The following is a 13,645-nucleotide window of genomic DNA, read 5'->3' on the forward strand; positions in this document are numbered from 1 at the left end:
CTTGGCTTTGGGGAATGCAGGCTGGCTGCCTTGGAGATGTCTATATTCCAGGGAGTCAGCTTTGTTCCACATTCTTCTAGATCAGTCCAAGTCATCTGTCAAGTTTACTTCGTTGACATCTTTACTGCTCTGTCCTATCATTGGTACAGGTTCTTTCCAGGAAAAGTAAGTTTTTCTTTCCAGGAAATGTCCCACAATGAAAGAGAACTCGATTACTCTAGAGACTATGTCTATTGCTATTTCAGTAGAATATTACTTAACTTTATACAAAAGATCTTTGAAAATAATAGTAATAGTGTTTGACCCCATTCAGCCTCACCCAACTTAGGTTCTCTGCATAGATGTTCATAGTTTCGAAGAAAAAAAAAGATATGCATTTCTTGTTTTAAAACTACTTTTGATCAAATTATCAAATGGCAAATACATTTAAAGTTTTACTTCAGAATCTGCCACTCATTTCAAATTTCGTAGGATGAGAAAATTTTTCATGCAGTTACATCATTCAACCATAATCAATAGTGCATGTGCACAGCCATTATTGGACCAACAGCTGTGTCTGTTCAGAGCACCAAGAGGCCAGATATAATATTCATTTCAGGCTTCAAAACTGATGAGTTTAAGCTTTGATCTCCAAATCCTGATATTTCAAATTCGTATTTTAGTTTCATCTGCTATGCACATAGAAATTTATAACTCCAAAATATACTGTCTTTAAATTTTGCTTTATTTTAACTTTCTGCCAAATCACAAGACCAATTCGGCTGTGTGGAAAAAATAAGCATACTGAGTATGTCCTCCCGAGGCTGTAAATATCAACTTATAAGATGTTATACTAGTATCAAGATGTAAACCCAAAAGAGTGTAATATAAACCTCAACATCAAGGATGATATAAAAAAAATAGTATGCTTCAAAATTTCTAGGCTCAGAGCTTATGCAGTTGTAAAGGTCCACATGGTTATTCATCCTCTCCTGGGGAGAGGTGTATAAACATATTAAAATCATAAAACAAAGCTGGATTTGTACATCACACATACAGCCAATCTTTTATACTCACACTACTAACATCAGCCAATAGGTTACATACAACACAGAATCTCATTTGTTCTTTAAAGAAATAATCTATCAACCCTTCCATATATTTCAGGTGTATGAAGGTATATGTAGTAATTTCATCACCTGCATTTCAATGAAAGTTTACTATCTATCTGCACCATGATGGAAAGTGTTTGCCCGGGGTGATGCTGGGATCTGGGAAGCGCAAGGCAAGAATAGATGGGGTGTGGGTAAGGGTTGAGCAAGAATAGTCCCTCTAGCATTTCCTATGCTCACAGAAAACTTGCCCTGTTAAGGACAAAATGTAATGAAAATAAGAACTGCTCTTGCTCCTTTATTGCTCTTACTATTCCCTTCCTGCTGCTATTTTCTCCCCATCCTTCCCACCTTGCCTCCATATGCTTCTCTACTATCTCTCCCTCTTTGCCCTTTTCTACCTTTATTACAATCTTACCTCCCCTCCCTATACCCTGAATAAATTTTATTCTATACCAAAACATAAAGAGAAGAAAAGGAAAGAAAATCTAATAACTATTCCTAAAGATAAGTCTACTTTTCTAGTTTAAATTTAGCAATGGAAGCTAAATTATCTATTAAAGTAAAAGTTTAAGTTGTAACAAAATTTTATTTGCTTTTATACCTTAAATGTCTTCAGATCTTCTGGTATTAACACATCTGCTTTCACCCATGTGCTGTAAGTTGATGTATTGAATGTCCAAGTAATTTTTTCTTCCTTTGATTTGAAATAAAAATGTGTTACTAATTTACCAAATTCTACTCTCCTGTTTATATACATGTTTCTCTCACTAAACTTTGGTGAGACTTGGGTATCTTTATGTTATTAAGTCATAAGAAATGTAAAATACTACCTGAAATAATGAGATAAACAATAACTTCAAAGAAAAATATAGAAGTGGTCATATCTGTATGGGTAAAATTATAAACAATGTGCTTGACTTTAGCCAAAATGTCCAATAGTAGGAATACAGAACCTGAAGAAACCAACTCCAGTAGCCACACAGGACCACCAGTGGAAGAATGGAGATTCCAACCCCCCTACAAAACTTCTGATCCAATATTGTCCTTCTCTAAACATTTCAACTTATTGATGCATGTAAATTGTACACAATATCAGGTCTTGGTGTGGAATGTTCATATATGCACAGAGAGGACACTTACCACATCCAATACATATCTTCATCTCTTACCCTTATCAACAGGAAATAAGCAAGCGCATTTCTGAATTAAAAATTCAAAAAACAACTGGTAGAATTGTCAGCTTAAATGCGGTCTGAGAAATTGCACAACAGTACTGTGATACTTCAAAGAAGACTCAATAAAATACATAGCTGCACGCACAGTGTCATCTTGGATTTTTTTTACCTATGAGAGAATTGATTCTAATATCTAGACAACACCATTATTTCCTGAAGTTTATATTTTTAATTTTGACAGCTCTTCCAGTTTTGCCTAAGAAACATATGCCCTTAAATTGCTATGATGACCATTTATTTTAGCAATGAGAAGCATATTATTACTAAGAGGTTTGACCTAAGATCTTGAAACAAAGTCTATCCTTTGTTGCACACTAGATCTAATAGTATTGATCATTGTGATCTAGGACCATGCTTTCAATCTCTACAGTAATCCTATGTTTCTTCAGATATTAGCAAGAATTCAAGATATTTTGATGTTGCTCTGCAGAAAGTAAATTGTTCATAACATAGGGAACCAAAATTTTTCATGAAATCCTCTAGTACAGATATGGGGCTGACAAAATTTGCTTAGGCTGAGATCTGTCAGCCTTGCTTGCTTCCTGTATTAAAAAGAAGACAGTAAACATCAAACATCTACTTACTAAATCTTACGATAGCAGGCAAGTGTTATGAGACTTCAGGCTTCTCCCTCTGTGCTCAGATCTACATATCTTATCCATGTTGAAGATTTTCATAAAACAAATATTAACACCTGAGTAGTATGCCCTCTGTTGTCTAGCCCAGACTCCTAAGCCTCAAATATGTAAGAAGGTCTTTAAGAGCCAATAAAATATATTTCTTGTCCTTTTTCATTTTTACCTACTCCTCTGAGATACTCACTATGTGGTAAGAGTTGAAAATTTGCATGTCACACTAAAATGTTTTAGTTCTAAGAAATTAAGACTTACAAAAAATTATTTCCACATAACTTCAGTTACTTAGCATGAACATACTTCTCCAAATGCTTTTAGTGACAGTGTATGGTAAATTACACCCACTGATTCCTCAAATGATCATTTTAGGAAAATAATTTAAAATAATTTGCCTTTTCACACAATGACTAATTGATTTTCATCTATCTGAAGATACATTCAGTTAGTTTTATAAAATAAACGGAGCAGAGTTCTTTCAAAATGTGTATGCATTGTAATATACTTAATGGTATATTATGAATGAGATTTAGATTTTTTTGAAAACTCTAGTAAAGATAAAAATTATAATTTATCCTAAGATAATTGAAGATAGATTTTATTTTAATTCTTTTTTTATTAGATAGTCTCTGTATTTACATTTTAGGTGTTATTCCCTTTCCCCTAATAGTATCTCCCCCCACCCAACTTTCCATTCCATTGCCTCTATGAAGGTGCTTCCTCTCCCAAACATGCTCTTCAGCCTCAGCACCACGACATTCCAGCATTCTGTGGGTGAAAGAGCCTTCACTGGACCAAAGCCCTCTTTTCTCTTTGATGATAGACAATGCTGTCCTCTGCTACATATGCAAATGAAGCCATGGCTTTCCATGTGTGCCCATTGGTTGGTGTTTTAGTCCCTGTAATCTTGGGAGGCTTTGTTTGGTTGATAATATTGTTCTTCCCATGGGGCTGCAAACCCTTTCAGCTCCTTTAGTTTTTTCTCTAACTCCTTCATTGGGGTCCCTGGGTTCAGTCCAATGGTTAGCTGTGAGCATCCTCAACTGTATCTGTATGACTCTGGCAGAGCCTCTGAGGAGGCATTTATATCAGGTTCCTGTCAGTACGTACTTCTTGGCATCAGCAATAGTGCTTAGGTTTTGTATCTGCATATTGGTTGGATCCTCAGGTGACTCAGTCTCTGAATGAGCTTATTTCAATCTTTACTCCTCTATTTTTGCCTTCATTTTCTCCCATGAAAGTTTTGTTCTCCCTTCTGAGAAGGAGAGAGGCATGCACCTTCTTGCCTTCCTTTCTTTCTTTTTTCTTTTTCTTTTTTTTTCTTTTTTTTTTTTTTTTTTCCTTTTTGAGCTTCATAAGTTCTGTGAATTGTTTCTTGGGTATCCAAAGCCTTCTGGGCTAGTATCTACTTAACACTGACTGCATATGCTGTGTTTAATTTTGTGAATGGGTTACCTCACTCAGAATGATAACTCCTAATTCAATCCAGTTGTGTAGAATTTGATGAAGTCATAGCTGAGTACTACTACATTTTGTAAATGTAGCACTTTTTCTAAATCCATTCCTCTGTTTTAGGACATATGTTTTTGTTCCAGGTTCTGGCTATTATAAATAAGGCTGTTATGAACATTGTTGAGCATGTGTTATAAGTTGTAGCATCTTTTGAGTATATGTCCAAGAGTAGTATAGATGGGTCCACAGATGGTACTATGTACAATTTTCTGAGAAACCACCAGACTGATTTCCAGAGAGGTTGTACCAGCTTGCAATTTCACCAACAATGGAGGAGTGTTCCTCTTTCTCCACATCCTCACCCTCATCTGTTGTCACCTGAGTTTTTGATCTTAGCCATTCTGACTGGTAAGAGGTGGAATCTCAGTGTTATTTTGATTTTCATGTCTCTGATGACTAGGGATGTTGAGCTTTTCTTTTTGTGTTTCTCAGCCATTCAATATTCCTCATTTAGGAATTCTTAGTTTAACTTTGTACTCAATTTTTAATAGGATTATTTGGTTCTCTGGAAATTAACTCTTTGAGTTATTTGTATATATTTGATGTTAGTCCTCTATCAGATGCAGGACTGGTAAAAATCTTTTCCCCGTCTGGTGGTTGTAGTTTTCCCCTTAATGACAGTGACCTTCCCTTACAGAACATTTGCACTTTTATGACATTCCATGCATAGATTCTTGATCTTAGAGCATAAGACATTAATGTTCTGTTCAGGAAATTTTGCCCTGTGCCTATGTGTTCTAGGCTTTTCCCCACTTTCTCTTCTATTGAGTTTAGTTTACCCAGTTTTATATGAAGGTCTTTGATATGCATGAACTTGAGCTTCTTTAAAAAGATAATAGTTTTATTTGAATTCTTCTTTTTGCTGACTGCCAGTTGAACCAGCACCATTTGTTGAAGATGCTGTATTTTTCCGTTGAATGATTTTAGCTCCTTTGTCAAAGATCAAGTGACCATAGGTTCATTTCTGCATCTTCAATTGTATTCCATTGTTTTACCTGCCAGTCTCTGTACCAATACTATGTGGTTTTTATTATGATTGATTTGTAATACAATTTGATGTCAGGGATGTTGATTCACCCAGAAGTTCTTTTGTTTTTGGTATCCTGGTTTTATTATTATTATTATTATTATTATTATTATTATTATTATTATTATTATTATTATTGCCAATGAATTTGAACATTGCTATTTTTAACTCTATGAAGGATTGAGCTGGAATTTTAATGGGGAATGAATTGAATCTGTAGATTGCTTTTGGCAAGATGGCCATTTTTACTATGTTTTAGGATGAAATATTTTGTAGATGTCTATAAAATTTTTTAGGTTCATAACTTCTGTTTATTTCACTGTGACTCTATTCATTTTTTGCTTCCAGTTCTGTCCATTGATGAGAGGGGTGTGTTGAAATCTCCCACTATTATGGTATATGGTGTAATATATGTCTTGAACTTTAGTAGGGTTTCTTTTATGAATGTGTGTGTCCTTATATTTGGGACATAGATGTTCAGGATTGAGAGTTTGTCTTGATATATTTATCCTGTGATAAATAAAAATTGTCTTTCCTTAACTTTTTTTGAAAAATTTGGTTGAGTATTTATTTTATTAGATAATAGAATGGCTACTCCAGCTTGTTTCCTGGGCCCATTTGCTTGAAAAGCTTTTTCCCAAACTTTTACTTTGAGTTAGTGTTTGTTTTTATCTCTGAGATGAGTTTCCTGTATGCAGCAAAATGTTGGATCCTGTTTATTTAACCAGTCTGATAGTCTATATCTTTTTATTGAGGAATTGATTCCACTGATATTAGGAGAGATTTATAATAAGTGATTGTTTATTCCCTTTATTTTTGTTTTTAGAGGTAGAATTATGCTTATATGCTTTCATTCTTTTGGGTTTTTTTTTTTTTTTCAAGAAGATAATCTTCTTGCTTTTCCTAGGCTGTAATTTGTCTCCTTAAATTTGGTCTTCTCATTGTGTCCTGGATATCCTAGATGTTTTGAATTAGAAGCATTTTGACTTTTGCATTTACTCTGACTGATGTGTCAATGTTTTCTATGTCATTTTCTGCTGTCAATATTCTCTCTTCCATCTCTTGTATTCTGTTGGTGATTCTTGGGTCTATGACTCCTTATTTCTTTCCTATGTTTTCTATCTTCAGAGTTGTCTTCCTTTGTGTTTTCTTCATTGTTTTTATTTCTGTTTTTAAATCCTGGATGCTTTTCTTTAATTCCTTCACATGTTTTCTTCTGTTTTTCTGAGTTTGTCTAAGGGCTTCTACTTCTTTACCTGTGGTCTCCTCTATTTCTTTAAGTTATTCATGCACCTTTTAAGGCTCTCTATCATCAACATGAGGTATGTTTTTAAGTCTAAATCTTCCTTTTCTGGTCTGTTGGGATATCCAGTACTTGCTGTGGTGGGAGAACTGGCTTCTGATGTTGCCAAGTTGTTTTAGTTTCTGTTGTTTGTGTCTTGCCATCTTATTATATGTGATGTTAGTTGATCATGTTTCCTCTGACTAGAGCTTGTCTCTCCTGTGGGTCTGTGGGTCTGTGGGCCTGTGAGTCTGTGGATCTGTGGGTCTGTGGGCTCTGGGGGGAAATTGGTTCTGGGTGATCAGCTCTGTGGGCAGGTTGTGAGTTCCAGTAGTGATGGGTTGGCTCTAGGTCTCAGTGCACATGGAGTCCAGAAGGGTTCAGACCCAAACAGCACTGTGATACCTGTTCTATGAGAGTTCTGGGTGGTCTCCAGATAGTGGAGAGAAAGTGGAGTCTCATCGGCTCAAAACAGAGAGCACTCCTGAGGCTCCTCTGGATGCTCAGCTCTCTGCCAGGCTGTGAGTTATGATGGCAGTGGGTGGGCTCTGACTCTGGCTTTATTTTAATTCTTAATCTGAAAACACCTAGTTAAGCTGAACAGAGGTCAATAGTAAATAAATTAAAACATTTAAAAACAGAAATCCTCATTTTTGGAAAGGTTCTCAAGTATGTTTTGATTTCTTGTTGCCTTAGAAATCAATCATTAGAAGATTGACTGATCAAAAATTTTAAGAGTTGTTTCTGTTCCAGACAAGGGTCAAAATTCTGACTTATGTTTCAATACTATTCATTACTGCTCTTCCCAGAGATACTAACTTCTCCCTCCCAAACCCAGTGAAGATATAAGATATATTACCTCCAAGTTGGCTTTTAAAAACTACTTTAAAACATATACTATGATAAAATTATGAAAACCAAAAAATATGTTCTTTTAATAGATCTTTGTATATCCCTAAAAATTGTATTACACAAAAACATGAATACTTTGTAATATATTTCATTGTGATCCAACCTTTAGATGCAACATACTTGATGGTGAGAATTTACAAAAGTTACTAGTTCAGTTCCCATTATCCGTAACTTATTAGCACTGAAATATCAAAAATGAAGTTCTATGGACAGATAGAGAAGTTTTACAGATACAGAAGAAAGTTCTAGACACTTCCTAGCTAGACAATATAAAATGTAACAGGATTCCAGAAATGAAGAACTTCATTGTTGGAAGAAAACAAATAGTGGTTTGCATCAAGACATATTTGAAAGATAGTTGAGAGTCTTCTTAAGTGTGGGGTGAAGCACCAGCTTCTGACAAACTCCACATTCATCATCAATAAAAGGTAAATAGGGGCTCAGAGAAGACAGAGATAACTTCAGAATATGTAATGCTCCACACTCAAACAATTGATACACAAAATTCTATGCTGTAAGAAAAGCCCCTTCTGGATGCTTCAGTATAATTAACACCAATTAGACAATTATATCTCAGCTACAGGCAATTTGCCAGTCTTTTCTTGCATAGCTTCAAGGCCACTGACAGAAAGATACCATATATATATACATGTATATATATATATGTATATGTATATGTATATGTATATGTATATGTATATGTATATGTATATGTATATGTATATGTATATGTATATGTATATGTATATGTACATGTATATGTATATGTACATGTATATGTATATGATGTATGTATATGTATGTATGTATATGTATATGTATATGTATATGTATGTTTATGTATACTGAGATTTTGAAAAATACATCACAGATATTTTGATTAGATAAAAATAATCCTTGAAAAATAAAGTATGTATGATTGAAATTTTTATTAAAATGTATGATAATATCTCATTGGATATGTAAATAAGTATTGATAAGTTATTTGTCATGCAATATAATGAATCCATAGTTTTAAAGCATTTCCAACCATAATCTGAATTTAATAAGACCATTCTAGAAGTTTTCATTATTCTCTGGTCAGAGATAAAAGACTGGGAAACCGAAAGATTACTGAAGCCCTAGCATACAGATTAAAACCTACCTTGGTCTGGGGATTGTGCACATAAGGAAAGTTGCTAATGTTACAGAAAATATGATAAGCTAATTTGTGTCAATCTCCAAAATAGAAGATTTAATTGACTAAAATATATTGAAGAAATGTAATAATATTGGGTACCAACTATTACTGCAAACATGTCTCAGTGGCACATTAAAGAAGGAGCCATGTAAGATGATAGTGGAGAAAGGCGATCAACTGTCATATCCAGCTATAATGCCAATGAACTGTAATAATGACCAGAATGGTAGGATATTCTAAAAGACACAATAGTGGTACTTATGCCGTACAACTTAACAATCACCTATCTGTCTTCAGGCTAGTTCGATTGGACATAACTCATGCCTCGCTCTGTAAACTTAACCAAGTACTTGCATTGTCCTTAACCAGTATAATATCTAACTGTATCCTAAATACATATCCTTATAGTCACAGAAAGGTACAGATCTTACCTCTCATCAAAGAAACTTCTTTTTCCAACAACAACAAAAAAAGACCATTACAAAAATCCACAATGGACAAAAAGCAAAGATCAACTGGCCCTGTGGTGACTACACTCAATTAATCCATTAAAACAAATTCTACACCTGAGACTTATGGAACATTCAGGAAGACAGTAGAGTATGATTGTAAGAGCAAGAGTTAAAACTGTTTTAAAGAATGAAAAAATATATATGAAAAGAAATATACACAAAATATCTAGACAATCAAGTATTTCTTATGATGTACTCTCTTTTATTAAAAAAAGACATGAAGTGGTTTGGGAGGGAATAAATGGGCTGAGTGGTGGTTGGATGAATATTATATGATATTTATATTAGTTTATTTAAGGACTAACAAAGTTTTATATTTTAAAAAGAATACAAGTAACATCTTACCCTAGTAACAAAGGAAAAAAAGACTGATGTATTTTATAGCAGCACACACATTATTTCATGTTTTAGAATTCTGCAAGTATTTCTGCAAGGTTAAAAAAGAAGAAAAAAGACTAGATATGATGAGAACAGCACACAAAGCAAAGCAAAAGGTACATGAAATGGATTCTTCCCCCATCCACAAAATCCTTCTAGAAAGCATTTTGATATTCCAGGACCGATTTTCAGAGTCAGTTTATCACCTTGCAATTCCACCAACAATAGAGAAGTGTTTCTCTTTCTCCACACCCTCAACAGTATCTGCTGTCACCTGCACTTTTGATTTTAGCCATTCTGACTGGTGTGAGGTAGAATCTCAGGGTAGTTTTGATTTGCATTTTCCTGATGACTATGGGTTTTGAAATTTTCTTTAGTTACAATATTCCTCAGTTGAGAAATCTTTGTTTAGCTCTGTCCTCAATTTTTGACAGCGTCATTTGATTTTCTGGAGTCTAATTTCTTGAGTTCATATTTATAATATTAATGTATAGATACAAATTCTCAGCTAGATTACATCAGAACATTCAAACATAATTAACAATGTATAATCTCAAACATGTCATTTCTATTAAACCCTTCATTTCTTAAATGATTTCTCAGCTTTTGAATTTTTATGTATATGTCACAAATATTTTTAAATTGATAGTGTATGACTTCTTAAAACTCATAAAATGTTTAATAAAATTAGAAAAAAAGCATATTTATATCTAGTGGTGGATAAATACTTCAATGGTTAATCAGAGTACTTGAATTAAATCCCATTGAAGGTATAGTTAAGAAACTCCTTGGGCAGTAGGCTTGTCCTTATTGCAGAAAGAGAGAAGGCAAGAAAGCCCAACACGCTAACAGCCTCAGGGTTTTTTGTGTTACACACACTGTCTCACTTGTATAGCATAATCTAAAGACTTTCACAGTTGTTAAATGGCTACTGTATGTTCTGGATCTTTGCCATCAGTTAATTTTTCCATTGTTCCAGAGAACATCCTGAGAGGAACTTTACCTGTTCCTTTCCATATTTCCCCCTTTGTCACCTTGAGAAAATTGCAGCCTGCACACCAAAACACATATCAGCAATTAAGATGCACCACTGAGGAGAGACAATGGGACTAGGAGTTACACAGCCCCCTGTAGGTAGAAAAACAGCGAGAAAAGCCACAGGAAGATAAAAGAGATGTCAATTTTTCTTACCTTTTTACCTTCTTGACCTGAAACAAAACCCTGGCAGAACTTTTCTTTCCTTGCAACCCCACCCCATCTTCCAGCAGATGATCAGTCTGGGTTGGTCAAATAACTTCACAACCTGAGCTGCTCACCTTCTGGACCCAAAGTTGTGGGACTATTATCTCCCACTATTTTGTTTAAACTAATGAGCTCTGACCCAGAAGACAAACCCCTCTCTAGCCTCTCAAAGGCCACTAACTAGCCCCCAGCTCTTCAGGAATGACTCTCTCTATTGTCTCTGTGTGCCCAGATGTGTATATTTCTTCATCTTTAATAGAAGTTGCTTTCACCTATTGTAGACCAATGAAATCATACTTTCTGCTCTTGTGCAAATTCTGAGATTGGTTACCAGTACTCAAATAGAAGTGAAAAGTTGATGACCATTGTAACTTCAACTACAAGGTATCCAACATTTCTTCTGACCTCTGAGGGCATTGTACATATGTGGTTTACATGAAGACAAGTAGGCACACACATACTCATAAATAAAGTAAACAGAATGTCTAAAGTTATGAATAAGAACTAAAAAGACAAAAATCTAAAGTCAGAAATGTCATAGATTCAATGGATTTTAAATAAATGGATAATAAATTTTAAATAAATGGATAATAAATAAATGCTATTTCCCTTACCTTATCATTGTACAGTGTTACTCGCAGAAAACTGTTGTCCATGGTGTAATAGAACTGAAGATGGCAGCCCCCATCCATGCAGTGACATACAGAGCTGTTTAAATATGCACTGTTCTTTATAGGTCCAGAAGTAGATGCATGACTGGCCCTCATCCATACAAAGTAACCTAAATGTAAGACAAAAGAAGCAATTTAAGGAAATGTATTGTGTGTTATATTTTTTAACAAAACTTTTTTATAGAGTTTTCAATTCCAGACCTAAAGTATTTTATTTTAAAGGATAAAAAGCCTACAATTGATTTCAATAATTACTCATAAGCTTTAATTTCATATGTCAATTCACTACTCATTCCTCAAGTTAATGTTTAATGGCTATTACAGTGACAGAATTTAATATTTCTGTAAAAGAAATTTGTGATTTAAAAATTCTACACCATTAAGTTTGTATACTATGCTGAGGACCAGCCCCAGTCCTTTCAAGGTTCTAAAGAATGGGAGAATGGATCAGAGTGAAATCAGGGTCTCAGGCAATGATGTAGGTGCAAGCTTACAGGTGACTCATTCTCTCTCTCTCTCTCTCTCTCTCTCTCTCTCTCTCTCTCTCTCTCTCTCTCTCTCTCTCTCTCTTCTCTCTCTCTCTCTCTCTCTCTCTCTCTCTCTCTCTCTCTCTGTCTCTGTCTCTCTCTGTCTCTCTGTCTCTCTGTCTCTCTGTCTCTCTCTCTCTCTCTCTCTCTCTCTCTCTCTCTCTCTCTCTCTCTCTCTCTCTCTCTCTCTCTGTCTCTCTCTCTGTCTCCCAAGTTAACCACAGTTTTTTATTGATTACACACCTCCTTGTTTAATAGTAATACATAATCAAATGCCTTTTCATTATTTTTATCAAGCTCATTATTTGTCCTGAAAAAAAAAAAAAAAAACTATGTAACTATGCCACCAGAAAGCAAAGCATACACACATTGCAGTGTCTGCTAAAGCAGGTTACTATATTAACTTTTAACTCCCAGAAAAACCTCCAAATCACAGGTCATCTTGGAATGAACTTGTGGTTACAGCCTTAGCCTGAAAACAGAAAGGAACTAAACAGATAAAACAAATATTATTATCTTTATCTTGACTTAAATTTGCAAACATCTTTTATGAAGTTCTCCCAAATATCTATTTATACAATGCTTTACAATCTCTTTTCTGATCCTATTTTAGTTTCTATTGCAGTTTCCCCTAGGACTCCTTCACCAGTTCAAACTTTCTTAGAACATGAACCAAAACTTCTTTATTTAGGAAATGCCAAAAGGTAAAGTCAGTATGTTCTACTATTTCTAGGAAGGTTAGTCCCAACAGCCTCTTCACAGGGTCCAAATTCTTCTCTCCATCCTTCACATTTTTATACAAATATCTTCTAATCTCCACGGAAATAATGCATCAACCTTTGTATTTTTAGAGCTATCCCTTGTGAGAGCTTTCACCATTGCTCACTAATCCAGGAGATGCAGCTATTTCTTTCTCTGTCTTGTCTTTTTATTTTTTATGGACATCCCTATTTTTAGTGACCCAGTACTACTGCTTCTTTTCCTTCGGGTTCTGCAATTTCTTTATCTACTAAACCTTCATGTTTTTCAAAAACATTTTCTGCCTCAAATATTTCTTGGTACAACCCAACTATTATGAGTTGGATAAGATTTCCCAGAAAAAAAAAATAAGGCCATCAGCCTCCACATCCTGAAACCTTGTCCAGTTATGCCTGGGCTGACTCTTTGAATGGCCATTGTTGGCATAAACATCAAAGCTATTGTTTCCTATAGTAATTCCCTCTATCCCTTTCCAAGAAATATTTTTCCAAAGTTGGTTTGAGGATAGGCATGGTATAGAAAAAGGTATTACAAACAAGCATAAGAGAAAGAGCAATGCCATCTGTATACTGTAAAGCCAGAGACACATTATTCAGGTTGATGGTGCTCCAGCAGCCAGAACCATTTAATGCAGCCATGATGGCAACCATTTTGTGCCTGACACTTATGGTGTGGATATGCT

General features: G+C 34.8%; 1 protein-coding gene across 1 annotated transcript in view; it reads right to left on the reverse strand.

Moving 5' to 3' along the window:
- Positions 1–13,645, reverse strand: part of MALRD1 (MAM and LDL receptor class A domain containing 1) — a gene marked incomplete at both ends in the record, with an annotated part of 691,362 nt that overhangs the window by 574,469 nt on the left and 103,248 nt on the right. Inside the window, 2 exons of the mRNA XM_080918486.1 lie at positions 1,696–1,788; positions 11,621–11,787. Of these exons, the coding sequence (XP_080774612.1) occupies positions 1,696–1,788; positions 11,621–11,787 (260 nt within the window). The remainder of the gene's footprint in view (positions 1–1,695; positions 1,789–11,620; positions 11,788–13,645) is intronic.

Source organism: Micromys minutus, assembly GCF_963924665.1.
Source record: "Micromys minutus genome assembly, chromosome: 6".
Classification (NCBI taxonomy): domain Eukaryota; kingdom Metazoa; phylum Chordata; class Mammalia; order Rodentia; family Muridae; genus Micromys; species Micromys minutus.